The 26135-nt window shown below is 40.3% G+C and overlaps 1 protein-coding gene and 1 pseudogene across 6 annotated transcripts in view; one reads left to right on the forward strand and one right to left on the reverse strand.

The window, feature by feature from the left end:
* The first annotated feature begins 9471 nt into the window (after positions 1 to 9471).
* Positions 9472 to 10075, forward strand: LOC109455000 (large ribosomal subunit protein eL36; annotated as a pseudogene).
* A 2660-nt stretch (positions 10076 to 12735) lies between these two features.
* Positions 12736 to 26135, reverse strand: part of CTPS2 (CTP synthase 2) — a 101506-nt gene continuing 88106 nt past the window's right edge. For 4 of the 6 annotated variants that reach the window (XM_074324097.1, XM_019746325.2, XM_019746326.2 and 1 more), the window contains 3 exons: positions 18129 to 18146; positions 13937 to 14047; positions 12736 to 12962 (listed from right to left, as the gene is read on the reverse strand). In XM_074324097.1, coding sequence (XP_074180198.1) covers positions 13978 to 14047; positions 18129 to 18146 — 88 coding nt within the window. In that variant the 3' untranslated portion in view covers positions 12736 to 12962; positions 13937 to 13977. The remainder of the gene's footprint in view (positions 12963 to 13936; positions 14048 to 18128; positions 18147 to 26135) is intronic. The other 2 variants (XM_074324098.1, XM_019746328.2) reach the window with 1 other exon arrangement.

Raw genomic sequence — 26135 nt, forward strand, 5'->3', positions numbered from 1 at the left:
CCAACAGGCACAAGACAACTAGCTTGCACTCCAATCACCCAGCATGATTGACCTGGCTCTTCTGTTCTCTGGGAACTGTTTCAGAGGAATTCTTACATCCTAGTCAACTCAGTAGAGAATAACAAACACGTCAGTGAAATGTAAGTGATATGTATCATTACTTGCAGACACGGTAGATGACATTTAATCCCAATGCTTCTTCCCACCATTTTGACAACTTACTTATCCCAATGAACTTTCTCACTTTCAATCTTGGCTTACAAATTCCCATTGATCAGCAGAAGAAGTAAAGGAAAAAATCCATTACCAGGAAAGGAGACGCCTGTAAAAGTGATATTGGATTCAGATACCTTGTCTTCGGGCAGAGTGAGAGTTTCCAGTAATGCAGTACGATTTATTTCTTTTTGTCATAAAGTCTTGGCCTCAAAACATGATTTAATCTTATTGGATTACGTATAAATATGAGATAGTGAAATTATTATTTCCTCCAAGTAAATTAACTAAGTGTGCAAATATCTTTTTCAACTGGAGTCTGAAGTGATATTTGTCTTTTTTGCTCTGCCTTTCTTTCAGCAACCCCTTTAACATTCCCAACCAGTGTCTTTATATTTCAGTAGGAAGCAGTGGTATATACTGGAATGAGAGATGCCTAGGAGACAGGTGGGGCACCTCTGTGGCCCCACCCAGGTCCTTCCATCATGTTCCTAATTTATATTTTCCTTTTGTTGCACATCTCAAAATTCCTATTACAGCTAGATCTCATGTATATAATGAACTAATTTATTTTAAGGTATAAATAGCTTAAAAAGAATGTAATGCTTTACAGTTTCCCCAAGGTACTTTGTATTTTAAAAAGCTGTGTGCTATTAATGGTGGAATCTTTGGTGATGTGTTGGTAAGGGTGCAGAAATATTTTTTGGCAAGAATGCCTTCAGCAGCATTGCTCAAATCTTTCTCTTTGGGTGACCACCTTTTCCATATTGTGATGTCAATCGTAGAGGGGTTCCAATAAAAATATCATGAGACCAACTGAATGAATTGTCTGTGTGAATAAGGGATGGGTTAGAATGTAAATACACTTCTTTGCAGGATGATCTCTTTTAAGTTTGATTTCTGTGGAGTTCTATTTGTTTATCCCATTGTGGTTCCACAGAAAAAGAGAAGAAATCCTGAAAAATAATTGAATAGTAATTGTGTGTGCAGAGGAGTCTCCAATAGAAAATAAGAGTTTATGGAGCAGAATTCAACCTCAGAAAAGCAATTCCCCAGAGACTATCCAGTCCATTATATGCCATCTAAGGCATAGACTATTGGTTGTCCCCTAATATCCATTCTCTCTTAACTCCTGATTTTCAGATGGGCATATGGTCACCAGATAAAGACTACATTTCCCAGCCTCCTGTTCAGCTAGGCTGGCCATGAGACCTAGTTCTAGCCAATGAGCTGTAAATGTGATCTTATCATGTGATCTTACCTCAGGACCTTACTTAAAAGTAAGAGCTCACCTTTTCTCTTCCCGCTGCCCTTGACCCCCATCAACCCTTCCTTCATCCTGCTGTTTCATATGTTGATGTGATGGCTCTAGTTCCTTTTTAGACCATTAGGCTGGGGGCCATACCCCAGGGATGGCAGAGGGAAGAGCTGGAAGTAGCCTGGGGCTCTGAAGACTTTGTGGAGCAGAATCACCACATGAACCATGGAAGATTTACCTCCACACTTCAAACTTCTATTGGGCATTTATGTTACAATTAAACTAGTCACAATTGATACATCCCCCCCCCCTTTTTTAATCTGAAAATTTGACTCGACTTCTCATAGGAAAGAAGGACCTATGCGTCATGCAGGCACATTCGCAAGTTAGAGAGCTAATTTTATCGCATGTGTACCGTGGTGTTATCAAGGTGGTTTTTTAAAAAATATTCTTCTCTCTTGTTATTTCATTATAATCTTTGATGCCTGAATAATTGGAGCATCAGAGGAAAGTGTCAAGAATACAGTGATGTAATAACTTTTTAATTAAAAAACCATAATAAAGAGTAATCAGAAACACAGATTCAATCCTGGCTTTAGCTGCACATTATTAGGCAGAACTCTTTTGGAAGCTGGGGAAAATGAGAGGCGTGTGAGGTACTAGAAATATCTATAATCCCTATACTTCATGAACGAATCCCAAAAGGTTCAATGACCTTTGTATTCCAATATAAATTATAAATTTAAAGCTGAAATAAAACCCAAAGATTTTTTCATGAAGCAACTGACATGGTTATGTATGTTTTAGGAAGGAAAGAAGACCCAAAAATGATTTTTTGAGATTGCTTTTTGTGGAAATCATCTTAACAATGGCAGGCATGTATAGCTCTACAATCTGAAGGCTGATCATACTATGTCAGATCTTTCTAGATAGTTATATTTTGGAAGGTCAAGATATGACTTTGATTAATGACAAATGTGAGGGAATGACACTAATCTTCATTTGACAGAAATATTGCTTCAGCATGAAAGGGCCAATTTAGAAAAGAATAACCCCACAAACTTAACTTGCAGGACATTGGTTGTTCCCTAACAAGATGAGCTAAAATAGGTGTCTGCTACTTTCTGTTGACACATCATTTTGTAATCCCCTGCCAAACATTGCTGTGATTTTGTTTTACACATTATTTTAAAACCTGATCCTCCCAGACCCTTGGTAATTTCCCCAAAACAGTTCTCAATGTTGGCTGCACATTCGAATAACTAGGGAGCTTTAAAAAAGACCCAGGCCCAGGCCCAAACCCAGGCAGGCAACCTGAGTAAGAACTTGTGGATTGGGCTGAGGCACTAGCATTTTCCATATCATCCCAGGTGATTCAAATATGCAGTGTGGGTTGACACCCAATGCCACAAAGGAGCCCCACTTCACCTGTGTGACTCTAGCAGACTCACATCTTGCTTGAATTAAAATATACTGAAAAATAACCCTGTCATCCCTTCTCTCAAACATACCACATTTAAATTTCCCCCTCACATTCTCATGCCTGCTTCATTTTAGTTAAAGGTATCAAGAAAAACAATTTCCCAAAATAATTCCCTTTTACAGTTTTCCATTTTCTGGTTTGGCTACAGTCTCTTCTAAATAAAGCAGGATTTGTCCTTGGCAAGAGAGAGGAGAGGTTAAGACAAAGTAAAGAAGCAACTGACTCTGGACCCAGACGGGAAACAGAGAACAAATCAACACTCTCCTTCCCTTTCACCCCAATGTCCACCTGCAAACACCCTCTGCCTCAGGTAACAGTACAAGTCTGTTGGTGTTTCCAGAACCTTTTCTGTAAGGAAACTCAAATAACAAATAGGGGCTACATCTGTCATCTTATTCTGCTAGGCCAAAATATCACTAAAACATGAAAGAAAAATAATGGCTAATGTTGATAACATCTTTTGATCGTTCCCACTCATTGGGAGTCTTGCTATTTGAAAGTACCCTCTTTTGGGCAGCCGGTTGGCTCAGTGGTTAGAGCGCAGTGCTCAATAACACCAAGGTCGCCGGTTCAATTCCCACATGGGCCAGTGAGCTGCGCCCTCCATAAACTAGATTGAAAACAATGACTTGACCTGGAGCTGAGCTGTGCCCTCCACAACTAAACTGAAAAAAAAAAAGAAGAAAGAAAGTAGTCTCTCTTTCCTCTCTAAGTATCAGGGTAGTGGTTGTGGGGGGCAGTGGAGGATGTTAGATGTCCAAGCAGATTCATTACTGATCAGTAATTCTGGATGAACTTCAAATCCTTATTCACCCAGAAATTATGAAGATAATTTGATTCACATCCTAAACCTGCTCCCCCGTATCCTTGCCTCATGATAAAATCAAAAGCTGGGAAAGGGAACCCGTAAAATAGATAATGGTACGGAACAAATTCAAAAGTTACATATGAGAGTCTGTTAAGTTAAATAAAATTGAATAATTTAATTTTAATACCTTTCCTTCTCTCCAACCTAATCATGAATCAGAGGTTTTCAGTCGTTCTCAGAGCAAGAAGAATTTCTATATTCAAAATGACATACTTGAAATGTTGGAAATGTTTAGACTATTAAGCGATTAACCAAGTGAGCACTATTAGCTGGTTAAGTTGCATAATGCAAAATGAATATTACTTTCAGATATTCAAATAAAAGACATAAAGCACTGAACATAATTGTAGTCAACTTTTGATTATCTATACTCATGGAAAAGAAAAGGTGACTGAATAAATGGAAAGTTAAAACATTTCTGGAAGGGAAGACAGGTTTCAATTCTAAAAGTAATGTATAAATGCCATCCCAGTCATCATAGAATGGGAATTTTTTAATGAGTGAAGTGACTTAAAAGTTTATCTGGAAGAATAAATGTAAGAAAATAAAACTAAGGAAAATGTAAAGAAAATAATAAAGGGAGTAATTTATCTTTCCAGTTATTAAAACTTACTGTGAAACCTATTGTATAGTATCGTCCTCTCCTATAGCTATAGCTGCTTTCTCTGGGTTCTCCCTCCTCCTGTCCATTCAAGTCTAGAATGTTACTACACTGTACTTTGTTTTCCTGAAGCCATACTATTGTAAATAGTCGCTTAAGTAACCTGTTTGAGTTAATTTTGCTGTTTGAGTATACAATCTTGCTGGGCTCCTGACTGATACTCTCATTTTTAAATATGAGTAGCTATAGTTAAAATTCCTAACATATAATAAATTACGTGAAAGGCTTATTGGTAAAAAGCCTTTTCGAACACAGTGCCATCATAGGCCTGCTAAGTGATTCAGAAGTCCTTTGATGCACAGTCTCTCTCCCTGGCCTTCCAGTCTAAACTCGCAGGTGAAATTAAGGGCAAAGGGGCCAGAGGAAACATCACATGCTCACACCTCACCAGCACTTACTGTCCATGGTATCTGGCCGGGGATCTGTGAAATGCGGTCTGGTTTCCCCATCTCCTCCGGGACACAGCTGGCCACTGGCAGGCAGTCCAACACAACATTTAAAATTCAAAATGTGAAATGCAGAATAATGAAGCCATCTGGTCCATATTATGTTGTCCAACAATTATAAGTAATGTGAGCTATAAATACAACAAGCAAAAGGAAGCAAACAAGAGACCATTAATCAATACAGACAATTTGCACGAGATATGATGACTCAAGTGTATTTACACAAACACAGAAAATTCTTTTTGAGGAGAATCTTTACAAGTGGTGGACTGAAGCAGATCTAGATGGAAAAATACCACCTGCCAATGCCTTTCAGTCACATAACTTCTCGGAAGTAATAAAAATCCGCATGAGGATTTCACACCGAGAGACTAGATGTTGACATTTAATAACTAGAGGGTTATATATGAAAGGAAACAGAGCCAATCTTGGTTCAGAATCCATTGGAACTTCATGAGGGTTATCATCAGGACACCTTAGTGGAGCGGACTCTAAGAAACTAGTAATACTCGTCCTCAGCCCCACTCACAAAACCCGTAGGAGCTTGAGGGGAAAATAAACAACCAAAACCAGTATCCTCATCTCGCTGACTACCCCATAGTCATCTCAAACTCAATATATCTAAAATTGAACAAATGTTCCTCCCTTCCCAATCCGGACCTTCTCATATATCCTAGGCTTCTAACATGAGCAACTGAATGGATAATGATGTAATCTGTTAAGAGAGGAAACACATTTAAACCACATAGTTGATTTCTCAGAAGAAGGAGTGTGGTAGAATGGATTGTTCTCAGTTCTTCCTTCCGTCCCCTCCTTGACTGTGGGCAGAGAATAAATCCCAACCCTCACCGCTTCGGTCTGGCTGGGCCTCTTTAGCACTTCCACCACTGGCCATGAGAAGAACAGGGCCTGAGTAGCCACTGGAGATAAATGAGCAGACAAGAAACCTACCTGCAGCCAGAAGCCACGTGCTACAGATCCACAACCACTTGCAGACCCACGAGTAAGGAATAAATGCTTGCTTTTGTAAGCCACTGGGATTTGGGGGGGGTTAGTTGTTGTGTAGCATTATCACAGCACTCCCACATGTCACTATTGAGCACTGGAAATGTGCCCGGTCTGAACTGAGATGTGCTGTAAGTGTAAAATCCACACTAAATTTCAAAGATGTAATACGAGAAAAAAAGTATACAATATCTCATTAATAATTTTTATAATGATTACCAGTTAAAATTATATTTTAGATATATTGTGTTAAAATATATTACTGAAATTAATTTCACCTGTTTCTTTTTACTTTTTAATATGGCTACCAGAAAATTTCAAATAATGCACGTGGCTCACATTTCATGGTTTGGACAGTGCTGGTCTAGACAGCAGCTGGACTAGAGAAGGGAAGAGAAAGGGGATCTTGGAGCTCTTCTAAAACCTGGCATGGGAACCTGGGGTTCTCACCACCAGTATCTCTGACTGTTAATGAGAATACTGACAGCCCTCACAACTCACAATTTTCAGGATGTTCCAAATTTGAGGAGGCGGGCTCACTATGTCTCAGGAGCACCCTTGTGGAATGTTTGGGTTAGCCAATGATTGGTCTTGCCAGTGTTTATAATACACAGACACATCTACTGATCGCCTAGCCATCCATCAGGATTCGGTTCAAGCACTGTATTAGGTCCTCCCCCAGCTAGACCACACCCTACAGGTCTTCCATATTCTCTGCTGCATCATCTCAGGGTTGGGTCCACAGCATGTGTGCAGTATCTGTGAGACGCCGAACTAACTATGGACTTTTCCCCTGTACACGTTTCCTCAGTATCTCATAATTATTCTTTTTCACTAACTAGAGAAATATAATCTCATGTGAAATAAAAATGCTGCTTAAATATTAGGATAAACCAATCATCTTTGCATGCTATGTCTCTGGAAGAACGCAGAACATTTGCTAGTATGACCTCCAGGGAAGGGAGCAAGGTGGCTGAGGACAAAGGATGAAAGTAATCTTTCAATGTGGAACCTCATGTCATGAATTCCCTTTTAAAGAGAATAGCTTCATGATATAGAAAAAAAGATTTTTTTTTAAGAACTATGTTTTGTTTGCTTGTTTGTTTTTTAAAGATTTTATTGGGGAAGGGGAACAGGACTTTATTGGGGAACAGTGTGTACTTCCAGGACTTTTTTTCCAAGTCAAGTTGTTGTCCTTTCAATCTTAGCTGTGGAGGGTGCTGTTCAGCTTCAAGTTGTTGTCCTTTCAGTCTTAATTGTGGAGGGTGCAGCTCAGCTCCAGGTCCAGTTGCCGTTGCTAGTTGCAGGGGGCGCAGCCCACCATCCCTTGCGGGAGTTGAACCGGCAACCTTGTGGTTGAGAGGATGCGCTCTCAACCAACTGAGCCATCCTGGAGGCAGCTCAGCTCAAGGTGCCATGTTCAATCTTAGTTGCAGGGGGCGCCGCCCACCATCCCTTGCGGGACTCGAGGAATCGAACTGACAACCTAGTGGCTGAGAGCCCACCGGCCCATATGGGAATCGAACTGGCAGCCTTCGGAGTTAGGAGCACGGAGCTCCAACTGCCTCAGCCACCGGGCTGGCCCAGAAAAAAAGATTTTTAAAACTTAGATTCCACTGAAGACTTGTAAAGAATTTTTCTTGCATTGTATCTTTTAGATCAGCAGTCAACAAATTTTTTCTGTAAAGTGCCAGATAGTAAATGTTTTAGGCTTTGTGGGTCTCCCTGGCAACTACTCAACTCTGCTGTTGTAGCAGGAAAGCAGCCATAGATGATATGTAAAGGAATGTGTGCCAGCAAAACTTTTTAACAAAAACAGATAGGATTCAGCCTGTGGCCATAGTTTGCCACCCCTCGGCTTTAGATAGTGCCTCCTTTGAACACTAAAGAATGTGTAACCATGTGCTTTACTTTTTTATTCTTAAACAGGTTCAAATGGATCTCCCTTCCACCCAAGTTAAGAGTTGTGCTTAGGAAGATTGGAATACAGAAAGGACAGTGGAGAACAGAAGAAAAACATCTGGCTATGGTATAAAACCATAGACTCGTGATATTCACTCAGGAAAGCAAAGGTGTTTCAAAAACCATGAAACCCATTCATCCTATTAGAAATCTTCCTGGTATAAATCAATGGTGGCAACAAAGAAATCATAGTCTGGGTTGAAAATTACTTCTGAATCTTCATACTTCTCAAGTTTGACCTTAAAACAATATATATTTGTGCAAATAAATTCAGAAATTGCTACCCCAGAAATATAGATAATCTAAATTAATTAAATATTGCTCTCTTGCCATTCAATTCTCTATAGAAGTGTTCATTATAACAAGTACTGTCATTGTCCTGGTTTGTGACATGTGATGAGGTTTCTCTCATTCAGAGACTCCCCTAGAGAGGGTGATTCAGTGTAGAAAAATTTAGTTTTCTGAAAGGCTGTCCTCAACTCCCAGGTTCTAGGCTTTTATCTTACTCTACCAAATACTCCCAGCATATTAACTGAAAGCATAGTCTCTCCCTTGAGAAAACAAATCAAAGCCATGTATTTTCAAAACAATTTCCTGTTCAAGAAAAAGATGGGAAGTTTAAAACTTAACATTAAGGCTTAAAAATCAACTACATAACAGTGCCTACCGGGATTCCCCCAGATCATCACTGGTATTCTCAGAGGAAAGAAGCTACAAGGATGGAAAGTGTTCCCTGTTCAGATTAAACACCAAAAGCCACATGACAAATAGCCACTCAACAAGTTCAATTTGCATTCCCGTCAGAGCCTAGATGCCCCAAATGACAAGCCTACATTGTAATAGGGTAGGATGCCCAGCAGACCAGTGAAAAATCTTGATGTTTAGCAAACCCAAAGAAAAATGGAAATCCAATTACTTTGTTCAAGGTCAGTGTGAGTCACAATAGAATGATCTGATTTTCAAAATGGTTCACCTATGATTTCTGTTAATAGTAGAAGTAGTTGTGCGGGCAGAATGGCAGGTCATCATTACACTTGGCTTATTAATAAACCCATATTCAAATGTAACTACAACTCAAATAGTGCCACTCAGATTAATGAGTATATAGCCTAGTTCCTTACCACTGACCCAGAGAATACGAGTATGATTCCATCTTACAGACTGCAAGAATCCCACATCTCATTCATAAATAAAACAGATGTGTGAGAAGGGAGGCCCTGGGAGGGGTTTGGCAGCTTAGGGAGAGAGTGGTTTAGACATGTTGCTGTTACATGATCTTCAATTCTTCCTTGCTCCATTCAAGAAATCCAATCAAACTCCAAAGACACCAGCACAGAAAGGATCTCCCCATAGGCAGCATCTTACCGACTCTGGATTTCTGGTGACGTTTCTGTGTATCTCACCTCATCTTGTACAGCATCTTCGGATTGCAGAACCTCAGCTCCAGAGGCAATGGTGGTGAGTGCCAATGTCTGGCACTGACCTTAACGGAGCATAGATGTGCATATAACTAGTACTTTTTATTTCAACAAAGTAGAAGGTACAAGTAAGAAATAACAGCAACCAAAGTGACAATTAGGAATGGAACTAGATGGTTTATGGAGAAAACAGAAAGAATGAGTCCTTTCAGCTTTAGCCCAATCCAGATTTCAATCAAGTAAAAGTGTAGAGGTTAGTGGGACCCCATGCGGGTAGCACCTGCCTCCATCCTGACCCTCGGGGTACCAGTGCGGCTTGGGGGATGGCTGGCCATGGCTCTGTGCTACCCTACGGCCGTGGCCTCAACAAGGGCCACAAGGTGACCAAGAACGTCAGTAAGCCGAGGCGCAGTCACCACCGCGGGCGCCTCACCAAATACACTAAGTTTGTGCAGAACATGATCCGGGAGGAGGCTCATGCCCCCTCTGAGCGGCATGCCATGGGGCTGCTCAAGGTCTCTAAGGACAAGCGGGCACCGAAGTTCATCAAGAAAAGGGTGGGGACACATATCCGAGCCAAGAGGAAGAGGGAGGAGCTGAGCAATGTCCTTGCAGCCACCAGGAAGTTAAGAAGGACCAAATCCTGTCCCCTCTGTGTGTAATGAAAGCTTTTCAGGGGGTGGCGGGGAGTGTAAACTGATACCAAGCAGGTGATGACATCATTGAAACAGTGCCCCACTCAGCCAACTGCCCTGCCCATCTGGGAAACCACACGCCCACTGAGTTTCTCCTAGTTCTTGGCCTATCGTCTTTGTACTGTGTGATCACAGGTACAAATTTGGGTAAAAGATTTGCCAGATTTGCTCAGTAGGCCTTCCCTAGCTGCCCAGTTTGTCATTGGACTCCATTTTATACTCTCACAAGTCTCTCTGTCCTTATTCTTTGATACTCCCATAGCCCCCTGAATATATCACAATTATAATTAAATACTTATTTTCCTATATATCTGTTTAAAGCCTGCCTTCCCTCAAGAGACAGTCAGGTGAAGGAGGGTAGGTTGTTCCCGTAGAGAAGGAAAAATAATTTTCCCTCTACTCGTCTAGGCTCTTGGCTGAGACCTTCCTATAATAAAAATACACATTAACAGGAGAAAAACAAACAGAAGTTTAATATGTTTCCATCCTGTCTCCATGGGAGAGACCCAGGAAAACCGAGTAACTCCCCAAATGGCCCAAGCCACCACCTTCAATACCATCTCCAGCTAAAGACAAAGAAGACGGTGTGGCGAACCAGTTCTGGCAGGTGACTAGGAAAAGCACAGTAAACAAGGGAGAGGTGGTTATATAGATTTAAGTCCTAGCCTCCTCCATTGATAAAGAGTCTCTAGAGATTTATTCATCCTCCTCTTCCGGTACAGAGGGAGACATCTTACAAATGGAGAGTTCCCTTATAAATGTAACTTTCTTACAAAAGGGTAACTTCTACTTGGTTTTCAAATCTTTTCTAAGTCTTCTGCTTCTTAAAAATAATCAGCCTAAAATAATCCTTATATGAAAGAGACATATTTAGGGGACAAATTCTGCTCCCCTACACTTTCCCCAGCACCTGACACCATGCTTGACGCATGCAGGGGGCTCAAGATACATTTGTTGAATCGATGACTTATCATAACTTTCAATGTGTTCATGTCCCACAGCTGCTCCACTATCCAAAGCAGTCATACTACTACCATTCTGTGGCTTCACTGGAGTCCAAGTTCAAGGGTATCCCAAAGAGAAAATCTTATGGAGCAACAAGGAGGCTGGTTTATTGTTTTTAAGTGCCCTTCCTTCCTGTGCTATTTACATGCATCATTAGCTCAGCAGGGAAAGCACTCTGTTGTAAGAGACTTTAGAAATTGTAATCGTTACAATTAAAAACTTCCATTTCAGCCAGACTTCCCCTTTGTTCTATTAACTATGCCCTCTGTGCTTACAGCCCTCTCTCTTTGAGGCCTATTTCAGGTTTTACCCTACCTGTGGGCTTTTTATTTGGAACCTCTTGTGATCTCCAACTTGTAATTTTCACAAATGGAGTCCTGCAGCTCCTTAATATTTTTGTTTACTAGAATTACTCATTTCATTTCTGCATGTGTTTGGTAGGTGAATTGTCTGCAGCATCTTACAAAAGAATGCTGTAACACCTTAGAGCATTAAGAGAAAAAAAGTTAAAAGGCCAAAAACAACCACGAAAAATTAACCAAGCACTTAAAATATCTGAATTAGCACCAGGAAGCACAAATGTAAGTAACAACTAAGTTAACTGAAGCACATTCAACAGGGAAAATCAGGAAGCATAGTGGTTGAAAATGTATAACAGGGCCAGGGCTGGAGGAGGTGAGGGAGGTGCAGGGCTGGATCCTGTCTTTATTTTAAAATTTGATACTTTGTTCATGGTGAAAATTTTAAATTCATTTTGATTAAAAAAAATACTGCATTAAAATATTACTGATGCTTCCTCAAAAAGTTGAACAGAATTACTGTAAACCCCGGAAATTCCAATCCTAGGTATGAACCCAAAAGAATTAAAAACAGGTATCAAACAAATATTTGCCCGTGAACGTTCGTAACAGCGGAAAGGTGGAAACAACCCAAATGTCCATCAACAGATGAATAGATAAACAAATTGTGGTAGATACATACAATGGGATTTTATTTAGCCATAAAAAGGAATGAAGTACTGACATATGCTACAATAAGGATGACCCTGGAAACCATGACGTTAAATGAAGGAAGCCAGACACATAAAGCCACATATTGTATGATTCCACTTACATGAAATATCCAGAATAGGCAAATCATAGAAACAGAAAGGAAATTAGCAGTTGCCAGGCGCTGGGAGGTAGGAATGGGGAGTGACCGATAATGGGTATGGGGATTTATTTTGGAATCTCGGAGATGTTTCAAAAATAGACAAAGGTGGGGTTGCACAACATTGTGAATGTACCAAATGCCACTGGATTGTTCACTTTAAAATGGTTAATTCTGTTATGTGAATTTCACCTCAATTAAAAAATATATATATTACTGATCTTGATTCCTGAGGTTTTCAGTTGTTGGTTTTTTTTTTTTTTTTATGTCCCTTTCAATTCTATGCCTGAGCGAGAGCCTTACTTGCCACCCCTAGTCTTGGACCTGTTTAAATTTCCTTTTAACTAGAAATAAAGAAGGTGAGAAATTCAAATACGCTTGGGCCACACCCAAATCTGTGGTTAAGTTCCAGATAACAGAATGACTCATTTTTGACTCAAAATTAGTTATCGCATGTGCCCTGCCACCCTCCCCATACAGCACGATGCAGGCTCAGTTACCAGGATCCTTGCTCACCACCTAGACATCACGCTATACCACACAAAACATGAACGAACACACTTTCTCCCCAGTGAGGTTGTTGGCAAAGGTTTAATCAGCTACAGAAATTTGTGAGAACCAAAGGCTGCCTCTGGAGGGAAACGGAAAATACCCCTTTGGTTCTGCTTCTTGAAAGTACATATCATTACTTCTCTTTGTGGCTTTACATCCCATGTTTGGTGGAGAACAGAGTGATTCTTTATGAACGTGGTGCTTTCTTCAGATAGTTCCTTCGTCTTGGCTTCAATTACTTCAGAGCCTTAAAAACAAAACAAACAAAAAAACCCAGAATATAAGTATTAGCAACATCAGAACCTGAATAAGTCTTTAAAATCCCTCCAGCTAATCTTTGCATCATTTTTGTTTGCTTCTAAAGACCTCCATGTTTGAGACAAACCTAAATAAGCATGGACACATTTTCCCTGGTGAATATGAATATTAGGCTCGTAAGTGAAATATGAACAGAGCTCACAGTGGAGCAATGTGCTCTTTACAAATTTTCCCAAAGCTGCTGTGCCCACTAAAAAGAGCAGCTCATCCACTCCAAGGCCTGTCACAACCCTAGGGCAATCCCAGGCACTAGCAACCTCTGAGCTGGAATGTGATAAAGCTAGCCAGGCTGCTAGCCTCTCTAATAAAGCCTAAGAGAGCCGCGGGGAAAATAAGCTGCCCTCAGAAGCCAAGCCAGGCTCTGGCATCTCCCTACAAAGAAATCAAATACTATTTTATTTTATACAAATCCAAAGAAATCTGCTTCTCCATGAACGACTTAGACCAGGGGCCAGCAAACTATTATTATAAAGAGAGTTTTACTGGGACACTGCCATGCCCATTCAGTTCTGTATTGTCTGCAGTTGCTTTTCCTCTAAAATGGCCGAGGGGAGTATCTGTGACCGAGACTGCACAGCCTAACATATTTGTCCTTTACTGAGAAAGTTTGCTGATCCCTGACCTAAACTATTAGAACTCGAATCACTTCGGCCTCCAGGTATACTTTTATAGGTGCGCTTATATATTTATTTCTGGGCTCAAGTGCATTCCATTCTCTCCATGGTAACTGCTAGCTTCCTCAGGTGCATTCCAGCTTTCCAAAGGCATAGTCGGCTGTCAGTCTGTCTGGCTACATCTGCCAGTCAAGTAAGCAGGATCCTATAGAAAAGTGTAGTGCTCCCCTCTACATCAAGATGACAGCTTGTCTGTAAAACAAACAAGAACTTAAAGAGTCCTTCTTACCATCTCAGGCAGTCCCTTTCACTCCAAGTCATGGATTAGTTTCAGCTTATTTCCAACTCAGCTATCCTCGGATCTGAAAAGCTGTCATCACTGGCATCACTGTATCTATCACTAGATCAAAAGAGGAACTAACTTAGTAAGGTGTTAAAAAAAAAACAGGCAATTATTCTACTTACAATCCCAAGCACTTTCCATAATTAATTCCCACTCAGAGATAATACTAAGGAATGTTCTATTATTATTTTCTACTCACTACAGGAAGAGGTTAGTCCAACCACACACAATGGTCTCCTTTTGTCAAAGGAAGTAATCACTTGCTTTTGTCTTAAATTGGAAGTAACTTATTCAGAACATTTATAAAAGCATTTCAATTTAGATTAAATTTATAATCTTCAGAAGACCACGAATCATTTCCAAACTTTGACAAAAGCCTTGAAAGCAGATTGCTCCTGACCCTCTTACCTATTGTCTGCTTTCTACCCGAGGTACTATGTTAAAAAATTAAGTTAAAATGAAAGCGTCAGCTGATGGACCCATTTATTGTCTGTGAATCTGCTCTTGTCATACTAGGGCCTAAACCACAGTCCATCTGAGGTTAAGCATCACTTAGTCCTATTCCTGCTGATCTTAATTTGTTCTCAAGTGCAATAACACAGCATATAATAATACCTGGACATTCAAACTGTTCCCATTTTTCACCTTTCTGACGAGAACTCTTTCCTTCAGCAATATGAAAGGACTAGAGAACAGTGAGAATAGCTGCACACCCCTTGATTACGTGAGTCAAATGCTCTCCTTTTTGTTCAACAGCAGGTTGGGTTTTGCCTCTGTGTTTGAGGACCACAGCAGCTCCCTTGCTAACTCCACTGTGGAAGAGTTGGTCATCCACAGTCAGCAAATTCCACGAGGACACTGAACTTGGTGGTCATTTGCACATACATGATGGCTCAAGACCCAGGAAACACCCAGTAGTGCACATGAAAAATATTAATGTACTCTCTAAACTCGCCTTGAAATCCTATCTACTTCAGACCCTACTTTCACGATGATTTAGGGGTTAGCGGCATGAAGGTTTCCCAGTCCCACAAATACTTTCATAGGTCCAAGGATTTGAGAAATAATTTGCACAACTATGCAATTTTCAAATTAGAAACTTTATGAAATGCTCCAACCACCTTGAGTCACATGGAATATTCAAAACAGGACCAAGTATTGACATAGATGTCACCATGTTGGGGTCCCTTAGAAATACACCTTCTCCGTGAGACAGCCCTACAATTGTACTTTGAGCTGTATGCTCAGTTTGGGGGTTCCTCTTGCTCGATTCCAAATAAGTCAGCAGGTTGATCAATTCCATAAGAATTCTCCTGATCTATGGAGATAACATTGCCAGGAATTCAGTTTCATGCCAGACCTATCCCTACCCTTGGCCAAGTTTTTGCTGACTTGTAGCAATAGAAGTCTGAATTCTATAACAGGTGAAAATCTACTTTTTTTTTTTAAGGGAGGAGGGGGAACAATTGGAGAAACTCTATGCTGACAGGTTAGAAAACAAAGATTTACTCTAAACATATTTAGCATGTACCATCAATAAATACCTAAACAAAATCATAAAAGATAACGTCATTGTCCTCCCTGCCTTTTGGATAAAATACTGGAAAGGGCAGGGGTGAAGGGTGGCCTAGAGTCTGGAGAGGAGATAGAAGAAGATTAAGAATTGGCAGAAAAGACAAGATATGTTAAAAATATAAATCAACATATCCTTAAAAGCAATCGAGTAGAAGATTCCTCCTAGCTATATTTTAGTTTAGGAAAATCGCTTCTACTGTTACAAAATGGTTTCCAATAAAGAAAACACAGGAATAACTGAAGAATGTTTTTTTAAAAAACTGGCCCCAAAAGTTGCTATGTCCTTATCCATGCACACCACTGTTGCACAAGTGCAGCATCCTTCCTGGTTCCATGCAACATTCCCTGTCATAGAATTAGCAAAGAAAGGGGATTTGGAAATTGCACTTAACTCCCTATCTGAGAAGAAATGAAGGCCAAAGGTGTTCAAGTGATTCAGGGGGTACACAGCTCGTTCAAGGCCAGAATCCCCATCATACTAACCCAGGCCACAAGCTCAAATTGAAGCTGTACTGCAGTGGGCTAGCATCACCTCTCAAGGAGACTTATGTCCCCTGACACCACAAGTGAGAAGGCCCAAATGGCTGAAGAAACTCCATTTCCTCAATCATCGGATTTTACACTCGCTTCCTTCTCCATCTCTGAGCCTGGGGAAGAGTAGGGTGGGCCCACATCTTGCCCCTCACACTCCTGGTTGTATGATATAGTGGCCATATGCCTATGCACTGATCACTTGACTCTTGAGAGCCTAGAAATAGTAGTATTAATGCCAACAATCTCACCAAAATGTTATGAGGGCCAAAAGAGAATGTATAAAGATGCTGTTAAAAACTGTATCAAAATATACGCTGTTGCTACTTCTGGGAGTTACATACTCATAATATGGTATCTCTCAAAAAGTCATGGAAATATAAAAAAGTCATGAAAACTGTCAAGTGTATGATTGTCAGAATTGTTTCCTATACCAAGAGTAATTCCCTACCCATACTAGCAAGTGGACTTGGGTGGGTCTGTTTCTAACCAAATGGCTCTCATTTCCTGTCTGATGGCTGTCTGCCCCAAACTCTGCCAACACATCAAAATAGCACAGGCTGAGTGTAGCTACGTGAGGCTCAGCCTGGATTTACTCATATCCAAGGCAAATGACTGGGTTCACTAACTTTCTTTGATGTGTGTCAGGGGCCAGGTGAAGACAACCAGATAAACCACGACGCTCAGGAACAGAATTATCAAAAGGGGCATAGCTGCTAAACTTGCTGATTTTCTGGCATTCATGTGGCAGCAAAAAGCAACTGCTAGAAATCAAACATGGATCATCATTCATGCGCAGAACAGCAGTGGCTCCTGCGCATTCAAAAAAATGTGGGTGCTACTCTATGACACATGTAACTTAAGGGTTCATTTTTGTTTCATACAGAACAGACTTAAAGAAGTCCTAAGATATACTTATCTGGGTATATTTTCACTTAATTCAAGACATCGCAGCTCTATCTTAAGACTAACCTGTCTTTTTAAATAATCTAGTCACACACACACACACACACACACACACACACACACACCCCCTCAGTGGGGAGAGTTATTAGATACTTGGGTCTTGCATGTTAAATTTTATGAAATGCCACAGAATACAGACCCGTTCATGGGTGTCTTGTTACATTTGAGGAGGGGAAAGTTTTAAACCTGCACTGTCTAGTACAGTAGCCACAAGCCACCGTACTTATCTAAATTTGAATCAGTTAAAATCAAACAAAATTTAAATGACCATTTCTCACTCGAACACATTGGGCCACACTTCAGTGCTTGATAGCCTTGTGTGGCTGGTGACTGCCACATTCGGTGGTGCAGAGTATAAACTGTTTCTATCATTGCAGAAAGTTCTATTGGACAGTGTTGATTTAAAAACAAATGAAGAATTTTAAAAAACAAACCATAATCACCATGCAAAGTCCTCCTTGTCACTCCCTAAAAAGATTTTTTTTTTTTTTAAGGTCTTGGCTATCTACAGTTAATTAAAATCACAGCAAATGTCTCTCATGCATGCAGGTGCCCCCCAAATAATGGAAGCATTCTTTTAAAAAAAGTTTTTCACTGTACTATTTCTTACAAGACAAAATCAAAATCACCAGCAGCAAGGCAGGGAATCACTATCCTTACAACCCTGGCTTGACTTCCAAGACTTGGTAGCAACAGTCTACGTGTGGTTCTGTGACAAACAAACTGCTTGCCACAGTCAAGTTTGTTTGTCAAAGACTCCTGGCTCCTAAGAAATTCCCAATATAAAAAAATATATGTTCCAAGGCACTAGGGAAAGGATACAGCAATGCCTCGTATATCCCACCTTTTATGCTACCCTGGAGGCAGCCGTTAAACTATTTCTTCTCCACTGACAGGAAGAGGTGGTTGGAATTAAAATTTTTTTAATGGCATACTTAGGATTCCCAGCATGCATGAGTTCCTACAATGCTTTATATCAAAATTCATTTCATGTGGAAAAAGCGTATTTTAAAACAGGTTGCCATGCACACAATTTTCCCCAAAGCATTGTTACTGCTGTACTTACTTCCTTCTCAAAGAGCCCCTGGAAGCCATAAAAATATAAGAGCAATGGAATAAAAACTTAGTATGCTTTAAATGAGTTTTGCATGAATAGTAAACGGTAGAATACAAGCCCGGCAGGGCATAAAGAACACAATAGTCTATATCACTATTAACTCAGTTCCTGGCTGCCACCACATCATCAGCGCTGCAGTGACCCACAATCAATAAAGAGCACCTTTTAACCAACACGGAACCCCCAAGGGAAGGTGTACGCAAAGTGGTTTATTAGCAGCACTTTACCAGAAAAGTCTCAAGGTAGGGAGTTGGAGTCCAACAATCACGGGAGAAAGGGCGGGGGGAGTTGTTTTAGGAGATGTTTAAAAGGACTGTTAGAAAAACTAAAGCAAAAAAATCTTTGTTTTCCAGTTCACTTTTGCTTGAAATGTAACAAAAGGGGGAAAGTAATATTTCCCCATCAGTTTGAAGTTTACAAAGCACCATCTCAACTGTCCCTCATAGCAACCCTAAAGGATGGAGAGCCTGAGGTTTAGGAGGGGACATGGAAAAAATTACCCAGTAACTGGCAAACCCAGAAATTAAATCCATAGTACCCGCTCTACTCGTCCGCACTGTCCCAATGGAAATAAAATATTTGCACCATATATTGCAACAATGGCCCTTGGCAACATGAACCACACAGCCCAAAGGTTAAAAAAAAAAAAAAGCAAGATGATTCCAAGTTTAAAATAGTGCTGGAAAATGCATATCAGATTCATGCAAGGGGAGAAGAGTATTTCACTCTCCTAGTCAAAGGCAAAGGGCTGCCAAGAGGAGATGAGTATGGCTTACAGAAATGCCACCCTATAGTCAATGGAGAGGTCTCTCCTACCTCCCAGGCCCTCGGTCAGTAATGACTGAGGTGAACTCACAGTCTAACAGGATAAGAGTTGTACCCCCCTCTCGCTAAGCACTGCAGGAATGTACATCAAAAGCCAAGAGGGCAGTGTGAGCGGAGGCAAAGGCATTAAATCCCTCTGGGGAGATCAGGGGACTGCAAACTGTTCCGTATGGATTTGTGTGCATTTTATCCTATAGTCAAGGGAAGCCACTAAGAGTTTTGAGCTCCAAGATAATGTAGGAAGATCATTCCACCGGCAGAAGATGGATTGAGAGAAGGAATGCTGGACACACAGAGACCAAGTAGGAGGCTTTGCAGTGGGCAAGACATGAAGGAGACCAGAACTAAGGTCGAATGAATAATAATAGCATAATAATGCTTCCCCTTTAATTTGCTACCATAGACCAGGTACTCTGCTGAGTGCTTTACATTTAGTACAAACTTAATCTTCATTACTCCCATATGAAGTGGGTACTATTACCATCCCCCTTTTATAAAGAAACCGATGCACCTCTAGAGGAGTGAGGCCAGTCTCATCTCCAGAACCTGAGTGCTGAGGTCCAGGCCACACCCCTTGCAGCATAGCAGACAATATGGGGAGGGGAGATAGATTCCAACACCCAGATTCTCCAGGACCACCTGACTATGAGAGATGGGGAGGAGGAGGGAGGAATCTGAGCTCACTCATGGGAGTCCAGCCAGGTTTGCGGATGATGTGGATGGCAGTACCACTGGCAGCAAGATGTCTATCCTGATGTTAGTCATAATCCTGACAGCCTGGGAGTCCCCCCTGGGGTGTGGTCATAGAAGAGAGAACAAGCTATAATGTGGCACTTCCCACACTGCTGGGGCTGTCCAGGAAGTGGGTCCACAGTTTTTATCACATTCTCGGAAGGTGATTTGTCAGCCCCAAAATGTAGAGAACCTACAGAACGTATACTACCTGATGAGTCCTCCAGGACGGGGATTGTGTTCTTATTCAACTAGCCCTGGATTCTCTCGTGCACAGCACTGTGGCTGGGATAAAGTAAACTTTAATACATGTGGTGCATTGAGTGAATGCTAAAGTATGCAGGCATTAAACATTATGAGCATCATGCAACTTAGAAAAATGCACATGAGGTGCTAAGTTCAAAAGACAAGCTATTGTAATTAATAAAGAATCTGTGGTGATGCTTTAAGAACATATAAATATCCTGTTTCCCACAACCTTTTGTCCAATGGTTTTGGCATCCACTGCTGATCTTTATTTGACTTAGTTATCACATAAGGGGTTGCTTCTACATTTTTAATTGGCCTTTAAAAAATTTTTTTTTCTGAGTATCATTATGGAATTTTAAAAAATTCCTGATGTGTTATAATCCAATACTGTCATTATTCTTTTTTGATATTCAAATTGTCCAAAATGAGGGCAGCAGGAGCCCTATCAAACTGGCTTCTTTGATGTTGTACAAAACTTCCCCATTGGTTTTTTAGCTCCTCCTTCCTTTACGAGATGTGATCAAACAATATGGTGAATGTTTAAATAAAAAAAATTTATTATAGTAAAACACACATTGCCATTAATCCCCCTCAAAATACCCTCCTCAAACACACTTATCCCATCCTCTTGCCACTTTCTGAAGCAGTTCTGGAAGTCCTCTTTCGTGAGTGTCTTTAGTTGTGCTATCGTGGCTGCTTCGATGTCCTGAATCATCTTAACTTTGGGGAAGAGCCAGAAGTCGCACGCGGCCAGATCCCGTGAATAAGGTGGATGACGACACACTGTAACGTTTTTATTTGACAGGAATTTCCATATACCAGAAGTGATGTGTGACATGGAGCATTGTCATGATGGAGGATGATTTACGGCACACTTTAAAACACACCTTCTCTCAACCGTAGCTCACATCTGACTAACTGCACCGAACAAGTTGAAACTTGTCACACACTCTTACTAAGGTTTGATGCACCGCTTCCTGTATTGAAGATCCCTGCCTTTCTGTTGGATGGCACTCGGCAGCAGCATTCATCGTATTTTGTGATCACAACGGAAAAGCTCCACATAATACATCGCTTCTGGTACTGCATTTCTGTCCAATAAAAACATTATGGTGTGTCCTCATCCACCTTATTCACTGGATCTGGCACCATGTAACTTCTGGCTCTTCCCCAAAGTCAAAATGACCATGAAAGGTAAGTGTTTTGAAATGATTCTGTACATCGAGGCAGCTACAACAGCACAACTAAAAACACTCATGAAAGAGAACTTCCAGAACTGCTTCAGAAAGTGGCAAGAACGATGGGATAAGTGTGTGTGAAGTGCTGGCGGGTATTTTGAGGGGGATAATGGCAATGTGTCTTTTATTGCAATAGTTTTTTTTTTTAAATTTAAACATTCACTGTTATTTTCTGATCACACCTCATAAGTCCAGCAATACGTCCCAGGCTCATCTTATACTTTCCCTGTCCCAGTACTGGAATCAACCATTTATTCCAGGAACCCTAGTTCATTTCAGTGGGGGATGGTATTTTAGAAACCAAAATGGAAGAAAATATTCCTTTACGAAAGAGACATCCAGTCACTACCTTAACCAGGCGATTAACAGCATCATCCACAGTGCAACAAAAAAAGGGAATGTTATGAGCCTTACGTGTCTCCTGATGTGTACTTATAAAGTACATAACAGCCCCAATGAACTATTCTTCCAAAAATGTCTAACCTGATTCTAAACATGAGAAAACAATCAGATGAATCCAGATTCTGGTCATTTCTACAAGCCAGGACTTTTTATAAAAGTCAATATTATTACAATGGAATATACTCAGAAATAAAAAAGAATGAGATCTTGCCATTTATAAAACATGGATGGAATGTGAGGGTATTAGCAATACTAAGTGAAATAAGTCAGACAGAGAAAGATCAACACTATATGATTTCACTTATATGTGGAATCTGAAAAAACAAAACAAATGAATAAACAAAACAGAAACAGACCCACAGTTACAGAGAACAAGTTGATAGTTGTGAAAGTGGGGGTAGGTGAGTAGATGGGTGAAATTAATCACAAAGAATGGGGGGAAGTCAATGTTATATTTAAAAAAGGGGTGTGTGTGATTTACCCAGATTAAAAGAAACTAAGGAAACACAATGTAGGGGTTCTGAATGAGTCACCCCAAGATATGCCTCTGTGGTATGTGGATTCTTTTGAGCTGAAGGCAACTGAGACCCTATAGGCTCACGAGAAACTTTCACCTCTCTCTTAAAGAATTTAAATTAGGGCCCAGGCCCATAATAACAGTTATCGTCAGCAATAACTTTTTATGACTTATCTATAGGGAAGGGAAAACTTCTAATTATTGAATAAATGTTCTTCTTATAGTCCTGCAATGACCTTCCTTTTTTCTTAAGCCCCAGGGTTCCTTATCTCATCCCTATTGCAGAATATCATACGTACATTTTGCCTGTCTCCGAACCTCTTGTGTATGTGAGGTTTCTGACTCTCTCATGTATGTGTGGTTCCCATACATACATATGTAATTAAATGTGGTTATTTTCTCTTGTTAATCTGTCTCATGTCGATTTAATTATTAGACCAGTGAGAAGAAACTTGAAGGGTAGGGGCAAGTTTCTTCCTCCACCGCCATAACCAAATGAACCTTGAATGGATCATTTATTACATTTTTTAAAAGCTAAAAAGATATTTGGGGATAAACGGAAGAATTTAAATATGGACTGGGTATTAAATGCCATTGAATAAATGTTAATTTTCGTAAGTATGATAATGATATTGCAGTTATGTGAGAAAAATGTCTTTAATTTTAGGAAATGTGTGATAAGTATTTAGAGGTGGAGTGCAATGATATTTTGCAACTTAATATAAGTGGTTCCAAAATAAGTTTACACACACACACACACACACACACACACACACACACAGAAGCAAATGTTGTAAGATGGCAACAATTGATGAATCTAGGTGAAAGGTATACAAGTGTGCACTGTACTATTCTTGCATCGTTTCTGTAAGTTTGAAAGTTTTCAAAATAAAAGAGTTGGAGAAAAAAATATGTATACACACATGCACTAATATGATTACAACCATTAAAAAAATACATGGATATAGAGTAAAGACTGGAAGAAAATATTTAAAACTGAGCATAGTCATTGTGTTAGGCTGGTGGGTGCATGGGTCCATTTTTATTTTCCAAATTTTCTGTAATGCTACATCTAGAAGTCAACAGAAAACAAAATCTTCCCAGGCTGGAAGCCAGCATGTCACACAAAAGGAAAACACAAATAGTCACCAAAGAGCGACCAGAAACAATGATGACTGAAAGGAGTGCCTTCTCTCCTTGACTGCTGCCAGGATTCAAAGATAAAAGTAGAGAGGGAAGAGTAAGTGTGAAGGAGAGAATGGACTTAGATCCTAGGAGTATGCAAGAGATCAGGAAATGGAAGTGGCTCTGGGCATGTACTTCTTTTAAGGACCCTTTGATTAAAAAGTAGTTCAACTTTTGAGTTTGGTCTGAAATAATCAAGCAAATACAGTGAATCACCAAGTAATTTCCTTCCTGTTGTTTCTGTACCAGCCTGCCTCCTGATTGGCCACCAAAAGACAATTTCTCTGCACAAGAGAGAGTATATGGTGTGTGGAGACATGGAATCCAAGATTCTAAAATCTAGGATAAAATGCTACTCAAATGTCTTAAGATTACAATTTTATACTTTTAAAACATGTTTCTCCAAAGAGCTGCATTTCTGTGAACTGCTGACTGAACCCCATTTAAGTTCTTGCTTTCCAATGTCGAATGAGTACCATTTAAGCAAGCGAGTTTTACTCTGACCTGACAAATGGGCATGATAAATGCCAGCATCCTAAAAACTGGAAGTTGTCCCTAAACTTGGTGTGTATTGTTTGTGCCAAAGAACCTCTCAGAGCAGCCCCAGAGACACACATGCTCAAAAACAACCTATGAACTATAAACTTTGATCCCTCTTCCGTTTCCAATTGCTTAAAATGGAATTCTGGAGAGAGATTATGTGCTTGTTTCTAGCTACTAAACAACTCACAATTATAAGCACCGTTGTATACTCTTATTTAGTAAGTCTCCTAGCATTTTTTTCTTACAAGTACATGAAACAGTCTCATTCTATTACATTACATGCCAGTAAGACCATGCAAATTTGTGGTTACTTTTCATACATGGGACAAATTATATTTAGATACCAGAGGGTAGATATCTGCAAAGAATTACAAAGATGTATTTAATGGACCATAATTTCCCATTGGATTTATTTATTCTAAAAGTGATTTGTTAGACTTATGCAAAAGAGTTAACACAGCAGGCCTGAGGCTGCTATCTCTAAAAGGGCCTGCTTGTGGGGGAACTTGGGAACTTGGCTTTCAGAGTGTTTTCTCCATCACTAACTGATAAGTTCATTTCACTGGGCCTAGGCTGTCTGCAGATGTGATTTATGGTAAACACTTGTTTTCCTTCTGAAAGTCTGGAATTTGAGTGGTTGCTAGGTAGAGAAAGCCTGTGACCAGCCCCCAATGAAAACCCTGAACTCTGAGTCTCAAATCGGCTTCTCTCAGCATACACATCACATATGTGCTGTTGCATTTTCACTGCTGGATGGAGGGTGAGCTCTGTGTGACATCTCACAGGAGAGAACATAGGAAACCTGCAAACAGATTTCTCCAGAATCCACTTACACCTTTTTCCCTTACTGATCCAGCTGTGTATGCTTATTTTGTCACTGTAATAAATTTTAGTCATGAGTACAACTATTAGGTTGGTGCAAATGTAATTGCAATTTAAAAGGTTAAAAATAATTGCAAAAACCGCAATTACTTTTGCACCAACCTAATATATTCTGATTCCTTCTAGTGAATCATCGAATATGTGGGTGGTCTTGGGGGAACCCCCCCAAAAAAAACAAAACTCTTAGTTTGCTTTTGCATGTTAGTTTTGAGTAGATCATACAAGCCTAAAAAATACTATCCTAAAACTATGTGCATCTTGAACAGACCACTAAAGTCTAAAACCAGGTGGAATGGTCTTCATAACTGCTGTCATTCTACACATAGCAGAGTAGCTGAGAATTTAGTTCACTAGCTCTAGATCCCCAAATAATATTCTTACTGCAACTTCCCAGGCACTAAAATATACATGTTCTCCATGAGGCAGAACGCAGAGGTTGCAGCTCAGGTGGGCTTGCTCAAAGCCAAGGATTGTTACATTCTGGGCTTTAAAGATGTTGCCTGCGCATGTGCCACAGTTAAATATCGTCTGCCAATTTCTGGGAAAGGAAGTCATTATTCTAGTGTTCATATTCCTTGTCACATTTGTTTAGGGTTGATTACAGACAGTAATCTTGTTTGACAGAAATACAGTCCCATATCAGCTCACATTAGCGCCTGGCCATCAAAGCCATCATTTGCTTTTCAATGCTTGCTAGTGCCACGGAGCTGGGCAGAGAAGAGTTGAAGTGCAGGGTTCCTCTGGAATCCTAGTGTCTGTCACTGGATTAATTCATGTTCATCATTCTTAGTGGGAAAACCCCCTGTAAGGTGTCAAGATTAGACTAGACTATATCCGTCCTCCCGTTATTTACATTTATTACTTTAATGGGGAATAAAAATTAAAAAAACACACAAGTGTGCTAGGGAGCCAGGGAGACAAAGATAAATAAGATGCTGGCTGCTCTTAAGGAATGCGCCAGTGTGTGGCTGATACATAGGAATTCTCTGACAACCGTGGAAGTGGGCTAGTCAGCTGTAATTTCAATACCAGCATCAGAGTTTTGTTAAGAGGTTTTTCCTTCTCCCCGAGACATACTGTGCCTTCCTCAGTAGTCACTAGCAAGCGTTCACTTTTCTCAGAAACTTCCAGTGAGCTTTACCCATAAACCACCAGTCCCCATGCAGGAATTGGCAGGCCATCCAGCAAACAGGTGGGCAGGCCACACAACCTAGACGCCATTCGTATATTAGTTGATGCTTACAAACAACCAGATAGTTATGCATGAATTACTAAGTGTGAGTTGTTTCTCCCAGACGTCTAACTTGCTTCACTGTCACCCTCCTTTCACATGTGAGCACCTGAAATAATGGAGACAATAAAGTGGCTGAGAAGTATCACAGC

This window comes from Rhinolophus sinicus, chromosome X (assembly GCF_036562045.2).
Source record: "Rhinolophus sinicus isolate RSC01 chromosome X, ASM3656204v1, whole genome shotgun sequence".
NCBI lineage: Eukaryota > Metazoa > Chordata > Mammalia > Chiroptera > Rhinolophidae > Rhinolophus > Rhinolophus sinicus.